This window comes from Typopeltis vanoorti, chromosome 18 (genome assembly GCF_054136105.1).
Source record: "Typopeltis vanoorti isolate ZY-2024b chromosome 18, IOZ_Tvanoo_1.0, whole genome shotgun sequence".
NCBI lineage: Eukaryota > Metazoa > Arthropoda > Arachnida > Uropygi > Thelyphonidae > Typopeltis > Typopeltis vanoorti.
Genome location: NC_143566.1, coordinates 65,370,245 through 65,389,062, shown reverse-complemented (window position 1 = coordinate 65,389,062; position 18,818 = coordinate 65,370,245). Strand labels below are relative to the sequence as shown.

General features: G+C 36.7%; 1 protein-coding gene across 2 annotated transcripts in view; it reads right to left on the bottom strand.

Annotated features, from left to right (window-relative positions):
• su(r) (dihydropyrimidine dehydrogenase su(r)) overlaps positions 1 to 18,818 on the bottom strand; it is a 413,031-nt gene that overhangs the window by 240,688 nt on the left and 153,525 nt on the right. For both annotated transcript variants that reach the window (XM_090408491.1, XM_090408493.1), the window contains one exon: positions 4,586 to 4,667. In XM_090408491.1, coding sequence (XP_090264617.1) covers positions 4,586 to 4,667 — 82 coding nt within the window. The remainder of the gene's footprint in view (positions 1 to 4,585; positions 4,668 to 18,818) is intronic.

Sequence of the window (18,818 nt, the reverse complement as noted above, 5' to 3'; positions counted from 1 at the left end):
TTATTTAAAAGTTTGTTGTGTGGCAGACTATTAAAAGCTTTTGCAAAATCCAAGTACACCACTGTATGTGCATCTTCCCTATTCAAGATATTTGTCACCTTGTTATAGTACACAAATAAGTTAGTGAAACAAGATCTTCCCCTAACAAACCCATGCTGATAACCACAGAGAATACTGCTGTTATCAACACATTTTTGTATCCTGCTTCTCACCAATCTCTCCAGTACCTTCACCACAACTCTGACATACAGACCGGCTTATAATTTGAAGCTACAGCCTTATCACCACCTTTATGCAATTGAACAATTTTACCCTCCTTCCACTCCCTTGGAACCTGTGCTGTTGTAAGACTTTTATTAAACAGGCATGCCAATGAATGGATGACATATCCCCACGTAATTTTAAAGAATGTGCAAAAGAGTTAGTTTACCTGGTTATTTAATGAAAGTCTTGCAGTGGGGAAATTTCCTAAGGAGTGGAAAGAATACAAAATAATACCTCTCCACAAGCATGGTTTGAGAACAGAAGTTTCCAATTATATACAAATCTATGTATCTGCAGTTGTCATAAAAGTGTTCGAAAAATTGGTTAGAAATGTATACAGGATTGGGTTGATGGACATAAGATTCTCTGTGATGGTCAGCATGGGTTTATGAAGAGCAGGTTTTGTTTTAGCAATCTGCTTATTTTTATGTTAAGGTGATGACTGTGCTGGATAAGGGAGATTCATATATGAAGGTTTTTTTTACTTTGAAAAAGCATTTGATAAATTACCACACAGCAGATTGGTGTATATGCTGTGGAGAATAGGATTAGATAGCATATTGGTTAAATGGATCGAAGATTGGCTTTTTGAAAGATACCAGAAAGTTGTGTATGTGTCTCAGAAAAGGAAGGTAACCAGCGGTGTGCTTCATGGGCCTGTTCTTGGGCCCCTACTCTTTAACTTATTTGTTAATGATATTTCATGTGGATTGACTGGGGATCTTCAAATGTTTGCCTATGATGGTTAAAAAAAAAAAATGTAGAATATGAGAGGAGATTAACCAGGAGACTGGTTAGGTAGAATTATAAGGAGTAGTGCTGATGCTAATTCTCTACAGGAAGATTTGAATAGACTTTTATTTGGACAAATGAGTAGAGTTACAGTGTTAATATTAATAAATGTAAGGTGTTATACTTTGATATACAGAGATATAAGACTATGTACTGTACTGTATTGGTGGAGCTGTACTTTAGGAAGTGGATGAGAGTCAAAGTGATGAGAGACAGTGGACTGAAGTTCTGAAGGCACGTCGCAAGTGTTGCAAAGACGGCACATCATATAGCTGCGATGATAAAAAGCACATTGACGTGTAGGGATAAGGAGGTGGTTGTGGTGCCTCTCTATAAGGCATTGGTATGACCACATGTGGACTATTGTGCTCGGATTTAGTCACTTAGTTTTCATTGTTATGTGAAAACACTAATGAGGGTCTAAAGACTAATGACCAAAGTTATATCTGGACTCAGGAGTGTTGGTTATGAAGAGTGTTTGAGAGCATGTGGATTACAGATGTTGGTAGATTGGAAGAAAAGAGGAGATATGAATGATAGAGACCTTCAAGTTAGTTAAGGGATTCTATGAGATTAATACAGAAGAAATTATAAAAAGAGTGGATGTTAAGATGGAAAGAACAAGAGGCCATCCCTGGAAGTTGTATAAAGATGTGGTGAAGAAGGGTGTGAGGAGTACATTTTTTACATGGAGAGTTGTTAGTAAGTGGAATGCATTGCCAGAGTGCATTGTGAATGCAAGTAGTGTAAATAACTTCAAAGCTCATTATGATAAACATGTTGCTAGTTGAGTGGGGCCTCCCACAATGAGTCTGTTGAAACCATGGGGATTACCAAAATAAAAATAATAATAATAATATTGTTATTATTATTAGTAGTAGTAGTACATAGGTTAAAATGACTATTTCTGGGAACAAATATCCATTTCGGAGGTTATTATTTATTCTATATCAAAGATGTCTCAAATGAGAAAATGAGAGTAGCAAAAGTAGCAAAAGAAAACTAAATCAATCCAAAGTATAAAATATTAAAATTAGTATTATCACACACAGACATATATTTATTACAAGCCTTGTGAATAAGAAGCATCTTATGTTAACTTGTATTTGAAATATTCTTTCATCCATTCTTCAAAATGCTTGTATAACTTATAAACAGTATTTCCAAAAAAAAGCATGGTGCATAAACCAAACCATACCTTATCTCTCAGAAGTTTGCTTTTTTATATTTATGTGCTACAGGATACAATATACTGTATACAGGTTTAATTTAGGAATACTGATGTAAAATTTATGTAAAACATGATGATACACTTGAATAATGTTTTGGTCTGAAGAAAAAGACATTCCATTTGAAAAACAATGATATTTATTACAATAAAAATGAAAAGATATATCCATATACACACACACACACACACACACACACACACACACACACACACACACACACACACACACACACACACACACACACACACACACACACAGGGGTTCAAGGTTATTATGACTCAAGAGTCACATTGAACATTTTCAAATGTTTGTGAGCTACAAGCAGTGGTTAAATTCAGCCAAGGCCCTCTGGGACCTGGCCCTGGAACTTTTTTATGCACTGGGCCCTGGACCCAGAACATTTTCTGTTTTGTGACTTTTCTCCCTTTATGGTAATCATGCCTACATTATGGTGTTATTATTCAATAATTATTTACAGTTTTGAATGTGTATATAAAATCAATATCAACAGTCGCCTGATTACGAACTCATGATGAAAGGGACAGGGAGGTTTAGAGCTTCCTGTAATATGGTATCTTGCAGCAATTGACAAGCAAACATTATTGCAGTGTAGTGTAGCAGAATTTTGACAGACTCATAGCGATATTTTGTCTTTTCCGGTTAGCAACAGTCAATAGAACAATAGAACAGCAGATTAGCAGTTGTTTATAAGAGCTCGTAATTGTGAGAAGCACAAAGAAAATTGTGTAATATTTTTGGATAAGTACATTGGTACCTTCTTTAAACAGAAAAATAGCTCCAATGACAATGATAATATAAAATGAGTTTGTAATGACAGTTGTCTAGCAATAGCCTCACATTTATGATCCTTACTTTAAGAGCCCTGGAGCTTATTCATTTAGAATTTAACCACTAGCTACAAAATATTTTCTAAAAAATTTAGCCAATAAAAGAACATACAGATACATATAATTATGTACATATTGTTAGGCTTTTTAATTTCTGCTCAAAGAATTCTTAGGTTGGGTATTCATTTTCGCTGTTAATTTTAAAGTTTCTCTTTTAACAATAAAGGCAAAGCCTTCTTCCCATTCCTAAAAAACTCTATTTTCATCTTCACATTTCTGTTTCTTACAATTTCTTCAGTCATTTTAAACAGCTAAGGAATTATATGACTTCAAGGTTCTAAAGCTGAGAAAATTAGCCATCATTTTACCTTAGAAACCAATTTTAAAAAGCAAATATTCACCACAAATGTTGCAGGAGGGGTACTGTTGGATAGTAGTGAGTGGTAATTGGTATTAAATACATTATCCTATTGGTGCCTGTCATGCAGAACAAAATGTCATATGCATGACACATTTATTGTCAATTCAAATTTTCTTCATTTTTTTGTGTGCTTATATTATGCAAAAAATATTATATGCATTTATATGTATTGTATTTTATGTATGCTATTATATGTAATTTATATGCTTGTAAAAATATTAAATATGTATCATGAATTTTTGTTTTTATGATAAACACAATAAAAGCCAAAATTTCAGAGAGATAGAGCTGCAGTAAACAATCTCATGAGTGGCATGTGGCTTGCATGCTGGGGATTTAGCCACTGCTAACATATACTTCTCCTCTTTTCACATATATTAGGCCTAGTGGCCTGTTACATTCTTATTAGGCATAGCCTATTATGATTCGAAACCACGACCACTTCGAGGATAAGATGATTACTGGTGGCACAGGACACACACACCTATGCCTCCTGGTGTGTCCTATGTCTGTAGATACGTGTGTTCATAGGGCTGGTTTGCCTGGGAGACAAAAAAACCTGAGTTTCTGAGTGAAAAAAAAAAAATCTACCTTCACATGAGACCGGCTAACTCAACTTCAGTCAAAAGAGAACAGATAAAGGTTCCTCACATCTTGGACAGGAATCGAACCCAGGTCTTTCCGACCAAAGGGCTTCATCTATACTGACTGAAATACAGAGGCTTGCTAATATATACCATTATGTATATATTCGTATATCATTTTATACAATTTAATATAATATAATACAATATAATATTTTATACAATGGATATAAAAATTTGTATCAAGCTTTATATGATGTGTATATGCCTCACATTATAAAAGTCATGTTATTGTAGAAATTTTTAAATATTTAATTTTTTTTTTTAATATTTAATATTCTCGGGATAATGTTACATAAAATATAGTAAAAAACTGTATTAACTCATGTTATAAATTAGATCTAGCAATATTATTTATAATTCCAAAGAGTAAAATATATTTACCTCAACTTCCAGGTCCTTCATCAGATCAATTTCAAAGTCGACCACTGAATATGGCAAACGGTACTGGGGGATTTCTGAAGAACTTATTAAATTTCAGATTTAAAAATTTTTGATTTTATATATTGGAGTTTTGTTATTATAAACTTTTTATAACAATTATTATTAGTATTATTATGATCACCAGACCTCCACAGAGTCAAAAGACTCATTGTGGGAGGTCCCTCTGTCATATAGAACAAACCTTGTCATAAAATGAGTCACTGTTTCTGTACTCATCACAATTTCAGGCAGACCATTCCACTCACCAACCACTCTCCATTCCACAATAAAGAGGCTATCCTTGAATGCTTCTAAGGATGGCCTCTATACTGTATTATACTTACCTATACTTGTTCTTTTCCAGTATCCCCCTTTCTGTAAAAAAGTCTCTTCTACATTAATATGGTAACAATCCCTCACCAACTTATAATCTCAGTCATGTTTTGGGTGCAAATATGGTTCACCTGGGTTCCAAAGAAATGGACAGATAGCTTAAATTTTTGATGGATAGATAGCTTAAATGATAACAGGCTTATGGAATTGTGCATGTGAAGGAAGATTATGGGAATGCAGTCTTGAAAGTTTGAGGAATAGATAGAAACATACAAATTAGTAAAAGGATCTTAGAGTATAGACACAAGTGATATTTTACAGTTTATGGATGTCAGAGGTAGAACTCCGGGTTATCTCTGAATACTGGCTGGGGATGCTGTGAACTCCAGATTTTTCTCATAGCATGTGGTAAACATGTGTAATAATAATGGCAGCTTATTTCACACGTTTACCACATGCCTCTAAGGGTAACCCCTAGTTTTCTCCCTCTGTTTGTCATGTATCGAAAATTTTTGTTTGCATCAGTCTTATAGAACTCTTTTAATATCTTAAAATTTCTATCATGTCCCCCTCTTTTCTGTCTATTAATTAAACTTTGCAAACCACATGCCTTAAACCCATCCTCATAGGGAGCATTTCACAGAACTTGTCAACATACTCACTCATCTTTAAATCCACTCCTGCCCCCCCCCAAGAAACTCAATGACCAAATCTGGGGGGGGGGGGAGAGCTGATGAGTCAATATGCACACATCAGTGAAGCAGCTGAGTGTAAGAATGTGTATAATATGTCTAAGTTAGTACCACTGGCAACAAACCAGAATGAGATAATTAGTATAAAGCATCAAGATAGCAGTGGGCCTAAGGGCCTTTGTACTTTATGTACACTAATGCCAGGAGCATTTGGAACAAGCAGGAGGAATTTTTTGCATTGGTTGGCTCATCCTGGCCAAAGGTTATTGACATTAAGGAGACATAGCTAACAGAAGATGATATGGTAAGTGGGATAGAACCTGAAGAATATAGTATGTTCAGGGAGGATAGAGAGAAAAGAATAGGGGGTAGGAGTGTTATTGATGATAGCCGATGAACTGTAACCAGAGTAGATCATCTGCAGGCCAGTGAAAATAGCACATTTGAGGCTATCTGGTGTGAGAATGAGGCCAGGAGAACAAAATATACAGTTGAATGCTGCTATAGACTAGGGGATGGAAAAGATGGAGATAGTATGCAGTGGCAAATAGGTTCAATGAGTGGCAGACAGGTAGTTATTATGAGTGATTTAAACTATTTAACCACTTTTCAATTTAACTACTGCTTAAGAACACAGATTGAAGGAGGAGAGGACACATGGGAGGAAGGAAATGGAATTTATGTAGTTACTAAAGGATAATTACCCAAGAGAGCATGTGATGGAATATACTAGAGGTTTGAGAGTGCTTGAACTGGTAATTGATAACGAATATGAATTTTCATTTAAGTTTCAGTTATGGAATTACAGGGCTGGTAAGTATGACCAGCTTAGGAGATTGCTTGGACCAGTGCCATAGCATGTAAAACTGACAAGGTCGGCATGACATGGGGTCAGTATGACAAGAGCTGGATGTTGATGGTGCATGAGTAGAGTAAAGGAGTGTTTGAGGGAGATAATGGCAGACTACATACCTAGAGTCAGGCGAGTAAATCAAGTAGGAGTTAAAATGGATGAATCTCATTAAGCTGGAGCTGCAAAAAAACGAAACAATTGTGGAGGAATTTAAGGAGAAATGTGACCTGCAGGCACATGAACAGTACAAGGCACAGGCCAGAAGATTAACTAGTGTGGTAAGAAAGACAAAATCAGATTATGAAAGGAAATTAGGAATTCAGACTAAATAGAATCCGAAACAGTTCTTTCGATATGTTGCAAGTAAAAGAAAGAATGTATATGGCAGTGATTTTAATAAATGCTGATGGTAGGGAGGTAACTAAATCAGTCGAAATAGTAGAATTACTAAGTGAATACTTTGCAAGAGTATATCATCCAGGTGGCAATATTGCAGGAATGAGAGAGAGCCAAAGACTTATGTGGGGACTGAGGTAGATGAAATGGAGGTGCATAGCCAGCAAAGGTTGGTTGATTGGTAGAGCCTCTGCTACTAATGGCTTGCAAAAAGCTAAGCAAGTTTGAGAGGGTTAGTAGTTGGAAGGGGTTCAATCATTCGATGCTGTTGGCACACTCTCCCTCGATGAGTCTTTGGACTCCCTGGAGGTGTCACATAATAATAATAATAATAGCATATTACAGAACCTTAATGTGAATACAGCTGTGGAATTGAATGGTATACCACCTCGAGTATTACATTAAGCAGTGAGGGAATTGTCAGTGCCCTTGACATATTGTTTACTATAAGTCTTAGCTCTGGGTTAGTCTTGAGGGAGTGGAAAGAGGAGAAAATAGTTCCATTGCATTTTGGAGGCTTCAAGACTGATGTAGCAAATTACCAACCGATCAGCATATCAGGTATTGTTATCAGAGTATTGGGGAAGTTGGTTAAGAATACAGGAATGGATAGATGGAAATGGGATACTATATGGGGTCAGCATGGTTTTGTGAAGGGTAGGTCATGCCTCAGTAACTTGCTCATGTTTTATAATACGGTGACAGCTGAGTTGGATAAAGGTAATGGGTTTTCAGTGATACTGCTGGACTTTGCAAAGACTTTTGACAGGATACCACATGGAATTCTAATCGGTAAACTGCAGCCCATGGGAATGGATATAGGGGTTAGTGAGATGGATAAGTGGGTGGCTGATGGAGAGATATCAGAGAGTAATTTATTTAGGAATAGAGTCCAGAAGAAGGCCTGTGACTAGTGGCATACCCCAGGGTTCTGTTCTTGGACTGCTGCTGTTTAATTTGTTCATTAACAATATAGGAAAGGATCTGAGAGAAACTGTTCAGTTATTTGCCAATAATGCAAAGTTGTGTAGAGCAATAGTTAATACACATGATGTCAAAATTTTGCAGGATGATTTGGACAGATTGACAAACTGGGCAAAGAAGAATGGATATCAGTTTAATGTGACAAAATGTAAGGTTATGCATTTTTGGGTGAAAAGATTACCAGCTGAATACCACAGTGATGGAACTGTACTCCAGGAAATTGATGAAGCCAGAGACTTGGGAGTGTTATTGAGATAGGGAGTTAAAGCTTAGGGGACACATAGCAAAAGTGGCTAAAGCAGCTCATCAGATCACTTGGTTACTAAAGAATACTTTGATGAGCAATGACAAGCAGGTTATTTTTCCTTGTTTTATTGAGAAGACTCCATTTTGATTACTGTATGCAGCTCTAAGCATCAGGGTTTCTTGGTGATGACTAGGAGGAGGAGGAGTAGGTGAAGAGGATCCAGAGGCGAGTGACCAAGATGGTAGCAGGTCTATGGCATGAACTTTACAAGAACAGGTTGAAGATTTGTGGGTTACAGAAACTGGTTGATAAGTGAAAAAGGGGTATATGATTGAGACATACAAATTACTGAAGAGTTTTTACAAGATTAATTCAGAGGAAATTTTTCAGAACAGGTCTGGTAGTGGGAAAACTAGGGGGCCATCCATGGAAACTGAGTAAGAGTGTAGTTAGCAAAAGTGTTTGGAGAGTAGTGAATGAGTGGAATAGGTTGCCAGAGTCTGTTGTGGGTGCCATGATTGTGAATGAATTCAAAGCAAAGTATGATAGATAATGTGCAAATGTTGGATAGTTCTTGACATGATGTTTAGGGCCTCTCTCAATGAGTTTAAGGACTCCTTGGAGTTGCCCATAATATTAATAACAATAATATAACAATATATTAATAACAATAATCTGTGTACAGTTGTCAAGATACGGTGAATTATAGCCTTATAAATCATTTCCTATATCTTTATCAACATGTGAAAATATTAGTCAAGAAGGATTTATATGGAATTACAAAGCTGGTGACTATGACACACTTAGAAGGCAACTTGGAGCAGTACCATAAAATAAGAAACTACATGGAGTGAATGTCATTAATGCATGGGAAGTGATCAAGGATTGTTTGAGTGAGGCACTATCAGAATGCATACCCAAAGTCAGGAGGATAAACCGAATCGAGATTAAGTGAATGACTAGCAATATAAAGCAGGAGATACAAAAAAGAAATATTGTGGAAGGAATATAAACAACAAGGTGATCAGCATAGAGCAGTATAAAGCATAAGAAAGAAGGGTAACTAGTATGGTAAGGAAGGCTAAATAATAAGATTTCAAGAGAAAATTAGCTAAGCAGGCCAAAGAAAATCCAGAAGATATAATAAATTTAGTTTAATCCTTTATCCAAGTGTGAGCAAACAAAGTTTGTGCCTGAAAATATCTTCAGGACTGAATATGGTGTTGTACTACCTTACTGGGGTAAGGTAGTACAACACCGGGCCACTCGTAGCAAAGGTGGACCAAGCTAACAACACTCCTATCCCCGCATCTCCCATAATGCAAAACACATTTCCTTGTGGATATGTATAATGTTATGCATTAAGGGATTGGCCACTAGTTTCGACCTTTATTGAGGTCTCTTCAGTGGAAGCCAGGCCCAGAGGTAGATACCAGGCAGAAGCAATAGCGAGGTCATCTTTACCTATAGGAGTTGCCAAAAGGTGTGCACCTAAATCCAGAAGAGTTTTTTCGCTATGAAGCAAGTAAGAGAAAGAGTGATTAGTGAAAGATAACTTCCTCACTGCTGATGTTAAGAAAGTGACAGAAGCAGAAGAAATAATTCAGTTACTAAGTGATCACTTTGCAAGGGTATGTCATCCAGGTGGTGACTTTGCAGTTGCTGATGTGACAGAGACTGATGTGAGTATTGAGGTAAATGAACTGGAGATGCTCAGTATGAATACAGCAGTGGGCCAGGATGGTATATCTGTTCATGTGCTGTGAGAATGTGCAAATCAACTGGCATTGCCTCTGATGTTTAATCTAAGTCTGAGCTCTGGGAAGGTTTCAAGGAAGTGGAAAGAGAGTAAAATAGTTCTATTACATAAAGGTGGTTCCAAGACAGAAGTAGCAAATTACAGACTAGTATCTCTGGAGTTGTAGTTAAAGTATTGGAAAAATTGGTTAAAAGTAAAATCCAGGAATGAGTGGATAGGAAAATGATACTCTACAGGGGACAGCAGGACTTTGTAAAAGGTAGTCCTGCCCCAGTAATTTATTCACATTTTATAATAGGCTGACTGGAGAATTGGATAAAGGAAATGGCTATACCATGGTACTGATGAAATTTGCAAAGGCATTTGACAGAATACTGCATGGAAAACTATTACATAAGTTGGAGCAAATAGGAATGGATATGAGGCTAGTGGCATGGATGGGGAGAGGAGGTTGATAGACATCTGCCTCCTCTCCCCATCCATCTTTACATCCAATTTACTTTACCTGTCTTTACATCCAAGTAAAGATAGGTATGTTATTATTCCTCTTTATAAGGCTATGATTCAGACACATGTTGACTGCTGTGGACAGATTTGGTCACCTACGTTTCTTGGGATCGGGAGGTGATGGAGAGGATTCAGAGATGATTGACCAAGCTAGTGACAGGTCTGTGAAATGATCCCTATGAGGATATTTTGAGGGTGTGTAGGTTGCAGAATTTAGCTAACAGGTGGTGGAGAGGGGATATGACAGAAACTTATAAGTTACTAAAGGAATACTATAAGAATGACACAGAAGAAATTTTTCAATACATGGGGGGGGGCAGAGAGAAAACAAGGAATTACACTTGGAAGCTATCTAATAGTGTGGTTAGTAAGGTGTGCAGACTAGGTTCTTTTCTTGGAGAGTGGTGAATGAGTGGAATGAATTGCCAGAGGTTATTGTGAGTGCCCCCAATAGTGAATAGGTTTAAGGAGATGTATGATAGGTATGGTGTTAATGGATAGAGTGAGTCTCCTGTGATGAGTCTTTTGACTCCATGGAGTGCCCATATAAATAATAATAATAATAGTGACCCTACAACAGAACCCTGAGGCACTTCACTAGTCACCTTCATTCTCATAGATTGCACTCCACCATATACTACTCTCTGGCAGCTGTCTATCAGCTACCCCCCCCCAACCTATGCCACCAGCTTCATATCCATTCCAATTTTCTCCAACTTTTGTAAGAGTTTTCAATGCACTATTTGTAAAATAAGCAACAGTATCATGTTGTAGCCATTTTCCTAATCTAATTCCACTGTCACTCTATTACGAAATGTGAATAAATCATGAAGGCAGGATCTACCTTTTACAAAGCTTTAAAATATTGTATTCCTATCCACCCATTTGCTGGATTTTGCCTTTAACCCACTTTTCCGATACTTTACCCACCATTTCTGCACACCTTAGATGTTAATTGGTCTGTAATTTGCTACTTCTGTCTTGGAGCCACCTTTATGTAATGGTGGCTTTCCTCATCTTTCCTTTCACTTAGAACCCTTGACAGTGATGAGACTTAGATTAAACAACTTCATCAGAGGCAACAATTGCATAGCATGGGCTGACATACCATCAAATCCTACTGCTGTATTCATGATGTTGTTTTTCAATATGCTAAGCACCTCCTATTCATCTAACTGAATTCTCACATTAGTCTTTGTCACATTAGCAACTGAAATATCTGCACTTGGATGATACACCTTTTGCAAAATGATCACTGATCAGCTCAACTATTTCTTCTGCTTCTGTCATCTTTCTACTATCAGCAATGATTAAATTGCTGCTAGTAATTTAACTGAAAAAACTCTTTTGGATTTACTTTGGCCTACTTAGCTCATTTCTCTCACAATTTGATTTGGCCTTTGTTATACTTATTACCATTCTTTCCTGCACTTTGTACTGTTTGTGAGTATGCTGATCATCTTTTTCTTTATATTCCCTGCACAATGTTTTATTTTTTTGCATATCACAAACAGTTTAGCATTTGTGACATGCAAATCCGTTTATCCTCTTGAGTGTGAGTATACAATGTGATACTGGTTCTCTCAAATAATCTTTTACCACTTCCTATGAACATTCCTAACATAAACTGTTTCTTGACAGAGAACGCCACATGTTTAGCAACCTCCCCAAACAAGACTGCATAGTCACTTTTTCCCAATTGGAAGCTGAGTGTCAACCTTAGTTATGGAAATATCTGATGTTAATACCAGATGTAGTACTCTCAAGCTACAGGTCCTCTCTATGACATGCTGTTACAGATAGCTATTCCTTACCTGACATTCTTTACATAGTAATTTAGTAATTGTATAAATTCCACTTTCTTTCTGTCATGCTCCCTTTCCTCACTCCAATCTATGTCGCCATAGTTTAAGTCCCTCATAATAACAATTGCTCAACCTACACTCATTGTGCTAATCTGCTGATGCTTGGCATCCATAATTTCCTGCAGATGCCATGGTCTGTAGAAGCAACGAACAATATATTTTTCCTAGTGGCATGTGATGAAGCCCTTTATGAATGTGACAATGGAATCACAGTTGGTGGACTAAGAATAAATAACCTATGTTTTGCAGATGATATCGATCTCCTGGCAGAAAATAAAGAAGAATTACAAGAGATAACCAGCCATGTTTTCAGAACATTAAAGAAATACGGATTATACATAAACTGCAAAAAACAAAAACAATGATAACCTCAAAATTCGACATAGAACCCTTAAAGATACAAATTGACAATGAAAAAATTGAGAATGTAAACAAATTCTCTTACCCTAGGAAGCACACTGAGTCAAGATGGTCGCTCAAAAACTGACATTAAATACTGAATTGCCAAGGCAACTGTGGCCCTACAGAAGTTAAAACCAGTGTGGAGAGATAACAAAATATCAATCACAACCAGACTAAGACTAATCGACACTTTAGGGAATTCTATCCTTCTGTATGGTTGTGAGGCCTGGACTTTATTGAGGGAAGATGAGAGGAGACTTCTGTCTTTTGAAATGAACACTTACAGAAGACATTTGAGAATTCCCTATACTGCTTATGAAACCAATGAAAATGTCCAGAAACTGATTGATTCAATAGATAAAAAAAAAAGGGAAAACATCCTGACAGTTATCAGAAGAAGACAGATGAAATGGTTCAGCCATGTGGAAAGGGCTAATAGCATCCCAAAGGAAGCAATAGAAGGAATCGTCCCGGGATCAAGGGTTAGGGACTGACCCTGATTAAAATGGATTGATAACATCAAAAAATGGACAAGTTCTTCCCTTTCTCAATTGACATCAAGAACAAGACACATCAACTTCCAGGGATGAACCCTGGTTTTCTGAAACCTCTAGCCAAGTGCTGAAACATATCCTCTGCATCTATCCTATAAAATCCTTTAAGCAACTTAAATGTTCTATCATATCCCCTCTTTTTCTCCTATCAATCAAATTTTGCAATCCAAATACTTTCAATCTGTTCTCATAAGTAACATTCCACAGGCCACTCACCATCTTGGTCACTCGCCTCTGAATCCTCGCCACAGGTTCCTCATCCCCAAGAAACCCAGGGGACCAGACTTGAGCACAGTAATCCAAATGTGGTCATATCAAGGTGTTATAAAGAGGAATAACAACTTCATTATCTCTACTTGTTAATGTGTTCTTCGATAGCCAAGTAATCATGTGGGCTACCTTAGCAACATGCCTATAACTTTAATTTCCTGTCTACCACTATCCCTAAATTTCTAGCTTCAACTATTTCCTGGAGTAGTACAGTGTCATCAATATGATACACAGTTTGTAATCTATTTAACTCATAATGCATAAATATACATTTCTCAACATTAAACTGACACCCATTAAATTTTGTCCATACTGACAGCCTATTTAAATTGTCCTGCAAGTTCTCCACATTGCCTTCATTTATATTACTTAATCTAATTTCACATCATCAGCAAACAACTGAATATTTTCTTTCAGATTATTTCCTGTATCCATATATGTACAAATTAAACAGTAATGGTCCAAGCAATGCCTTGCAGCACACCACAAATCAACTGTTTTGCCTTGATTCTGCCCCTCCATATACCACTTTTTGATATCTGTCCAGCAGCCATCTTATCTACTTAACCAGTGTCATATCCATCCCCATTTGTTCTAATTTGAGTAACAGACTTCCATGTGGCTTTCTGTCAAATGCCTTTGCAAAATCAGTGTGGAGCCATTTCCTTTATACAACTCAGCTGTTACCCTATATAAAAAGTTAGTAAATTACTAAGGCAAGACCAATCCTTCACAAAGCCATGTTCACCCTCATACAGTATCATATTTTTATCTACCCATTCTTGAATTCTCTTTTTGACAATTTTTCTAGTACTTTTACCAACCATTCCTGAGATACTGATTGGTATATCATTTGCTACTGCCTTCTTAGAGCCTCCTTTATGCAACAGAATTATTCTGCCCTCTTTCCACTCCCTTGGAACTCTATCAGAGCTGAGACTTAAATTAAACAGCCTAGTCAAAAGCATTCAGTTCTGTTTCTTGCAAAACTATACCTGATATTCCACAGCTGTATTTACATTGAGATTCTGCAATATTCAACTATTTATATGCTTCTGTCTCCTTTTGACTGTCATCACTTGTTAAGGTTAATCTTCCATAGTCATTCTTAATCTTACTTGCCACATAACGAAAGAACTCTTTGGGATTTCCTTTGGCCTGCTCAGCTAGATTCTTCTCATAATCCGATTTTGCCTTCCTTGCCATGCTAGTCACCTTTCTTGCTTGAGCTATGTATTGTTCATGAGTTCACTAGTCACCTTTCTCTTTATATACCCTCCATAGCATTTTCTTCTTCTGCAACTTGTGCTTAATGATATTACTCATCCATGAGTAATATCATTAAACTCTTACCCAATTAACCCTCCCTACCATAGCTTCTTTCTAAGCATGTCATAATCACCTGCCTTGTAGTTCCACAAATACCCCTTTCTGATAGTATATTTCTCATGTTTTATAATCTCACAAGTCAAGACTGCATGGTCACTTTCATCAATTGGAGGCAATATTGTCACCTTGGTTAATAGCTGTTCTAATCCGATGACCAGGTCCAATACTCTCTCACCTCTAGTCCCCTCCATCACATGCTTAAGTAATTATTTCTCAGCAGGTGTATAAATTCTATTTCCTTCCTGCCATGTGACCCCTTCTTTCTTCCAGTCTATATCTCCATAGTTGAAGTCCCCTATAATAATCACTTGACCTTCACTTACTGTAGAACTCCATGGCCTATAGCAACAATCAACTGTATATTTTGTCTTACTGGCCTTAATCTCACCCCAGATTGCTTCAAATAAAGTGACACCCTTCCACCTGTCACCTATTCTTTTTGGTTGCAATTCATCTGCTATCATCAGCAGTGATTGCAGATGGTGAGTGCTCCTTTCCCCATTCTGTCTTCTCTATCTTCCCTGAAAATACTAAATACCTTCCCATTCAATTCCTGTAACTACATCATCTGTTGTTAGCCAAGTCTCACTAATGCCTATAATTTTTGGCAAGGTTGCACTAACCAGTGCCAAAAACCATGGATACTTCTGGCATTAGTATATAGAAACTGCCTCATCCCTTTAGTGCCCCTCCCACCTTCACTTTCTGAATTGACTACCCTATTCCACATTTTTGCTCGAAAGACTAGATTCCTCACTTGGTCGTTCTCACACTCACTTGCTTCCACCCTAATTGCTGAAGTTTCTATGAATTTACACTTCAGCATGCTCAGATCAGATTCCTAATCAGATCAGTTTCCAGATCAGATTCCTAACACCAAAACCATTTAGATACAGTCCATCAATATTGCACAAATCATTCTTTCCATCAAACAGAGATCACAAATCCTACATCATTCCTTTTGCACAATCTATGTATAGACATTGGCAATCAATGCCCTTTTCAGTTTGCCTTGCCTCTATCATAGCATGGTAGGAGATTTACAAAATTCACCTTCTTGCTCTTCAGTTTTGCCTCTTCTAACAATTCCTTTACATCCTTCCTCATAGAATACCTCTTACCTCTCAAATCATTTGTACCAACCAAGACAACCATTTCCTTTGACTTACTTTTTGCTTCTGGATGGCGTGGCTAATATAGTGAAGTTTTGCACCCAGGGTGCCATATCCAACTCAACTATTTCTATTTTTGTTGGCTGAAGTTCTTCGGCCATCATCAGGAATACACCACATCTTGTTACATTCTCTATGTTTCTCTCCAAAAATACAATATCATTTACATTCTATCTCTGTAAATATATCATTATCTATTAACCACGTCTTCTTGATGCTTATAATTTTTGACCAAGTCAAGCTGATATGGCTAAAAATTTGTGTAATTAATCTGGTGTCAGTGATCCAAGAATAAATCTAATTAATAGTTACATGTAACTAAGCTGATTTTATGAAAAAATAACCCTTCCCATTCACATATTCTAATTTTAATTCATATACATTACAAAAATTAACAAATTTCATAATAATTTTTTAAAATTCATTTTTTAATTTTTTTATAATTTTTAATTAATGATTAATATAATAGTATACGTTGTCTTTACCTAAAAACTGACAGTTATGTATCACCAACGTATAAGTTTATCTACAAGAAATTTCATAAGAGTAATAAGAACTATTTATAACATATATATAAATATGCAATATTAGTGTGTAAAATTAAAAGTAATTTTGCTCATTCTTCATGATGTTCTGATTTAGGTACACAAATTCATGAGAAAATAATAATACTATATATATATGTATGTGTGTGAAATTTTATACTTGATTTTTAATCCTTTTCCCAAGTAAGCAAAACAAAGTTTTGCGCAGGAAATATGTTCACGTCTGAGCTACTTGTATAGAGGCTAATAACTTCCATATCACTTACCTTAGTATATATATATATATATCCCATAATGCAAAGCACATCCCCTTTTTCGGGCATGTATAATGCAATGCATAATGGGAAGGGTTGCTACCCAGACTGGTTTCGACTTGTATTGAGGTCTCATCAGTGGGAGCCAGACCCAGAAGAGATATCAAGGCAAATAGACAAGAGGTGCTCGACCTTATTAATAAAAATCTCTGGATGAGAGAAAGATATAGAAAGGTCAAAACCGGTCTGAGTAGTGACCCTTCGCATTATGCATTGCATTATACATGCCTGAAAAAAGGGGTGTGTGCTTGCATTATGGGCTTCATATCACTTGCCTTAATATGTATCCATTAGCCTCTATATACAAGTAGCTCAGGGGTGAATATATTTCATGTGCAAAACTCTGTTTTGCTTACTTGGGAAATGGATTAAAAACTAAGTATAAAATTTCTTGGTATCTTTAACATATAACACACCCAAGGTAAAAAAACTTTCACATATATATATATATACCTCTCTTTAAACATACCCATAACCCTTTAAGCAAAAACCCCAGTCCTAGCACCCTTGCTAACCACATTCTTACACAACTTCCACTGGTGACTCCCTTGTTCTCTCCATTCTTGCCACATACTGAAAAATGTCTTCAGTGTCAATCCTATAAAACCCCTTTGATAACTTAAATGCTTCTATCATGTCTCCTGTTTTTTTTCTATCAGCTAATTTTTGAAGCCTAAGACTGTCAATTTACCTTCATAGGGAGCATTCCACAGACCTGCCACAATCTTTGTAACTCGCCTCTGGATCTTCTCTATAACTTCTTCATCGCAATGGAATCTGGGAGCACAGATCTGTGCACTGTAGTCCAGATGTGGCCTTAAGAACGCCTCTGTGTTCTTCAACAATCATGTAATCTGATGTGCTGCTTTGATTACCTTTGCCATGTGCCCTCTAAATTTCAAATCCTATCTACAATCACACCCAAGTCCCTGGCCTCATCAGTTTCCTGAAGTTCAATTCCATCAATATAGTACATAGCTTCTGATCTCTTCCCAAAATGAATCACCTTACACTTGGCCACATTAAATTGGCAGTCATTTACTTTTTGCCCATATACTGCTAGTTTATTTAAGTTTTCCTGCAAGATCTCTGCATCACCTTCATTTACCATTGCTCTTGCCAGTTTGACATCATCAGCAAATAACTGAATATTTCTTGTCAAATCATTCCTATATCATTGATATACAAATTAAACAACATGGGACCAAGTACTGAGATCCATGGTACACACTGGTCACTGGCCTTCTCCTGAAGTCAACTCTCCATAAACCTCTCTCTGATATCTGCCCATCAGCCACCTTCTAATCCAAATCCCCAGATTCACATCCTTCCCCATTTAATTTTTTCCAATTTATGTAATAGAGCTCTATGTGGAATATTTTCAATGCTTTCAAAAAGTCTTGCGATATCACTGAATAGGCATTTCCCTTATCCAACTTAATTGGATAAGGGAAATTTCACCTGGAAATTTCAGGTGAAATTTCCAGGTGAAAATTCGGTGTTAAGTTCTCTGATGCAGTGATCAGATCCAGCACTCCTGAACATTGTGCCCCTTACATTGATTAAAAAAGTAAGCAAATTGTCCATTATAGAGTATCATATTACTATCCACCCAGTCCTGAATTTTATCTTTGACCAATAATGATGGCGAAAGTTGGATGCATGTCGGACTGAAAGTATTGAAACAAAGAAAGATGAATGAGAGTAAAAGTGAGAAGAATGATAGCGAAAGATATAGCAAATGATAGCGAATGATATAAAAAATAGAACAACATAGCTTGATTGGTCGGTGTTAAGTTCTCTGATGCAGTGATCAGATCCAGCACTCCTGAACATTGTGCCCCTTACATTGATTAAAAAAGTAAGCAAATTGTCCATTATAGAGTATCATATTACTATCCACCCAGTCCTG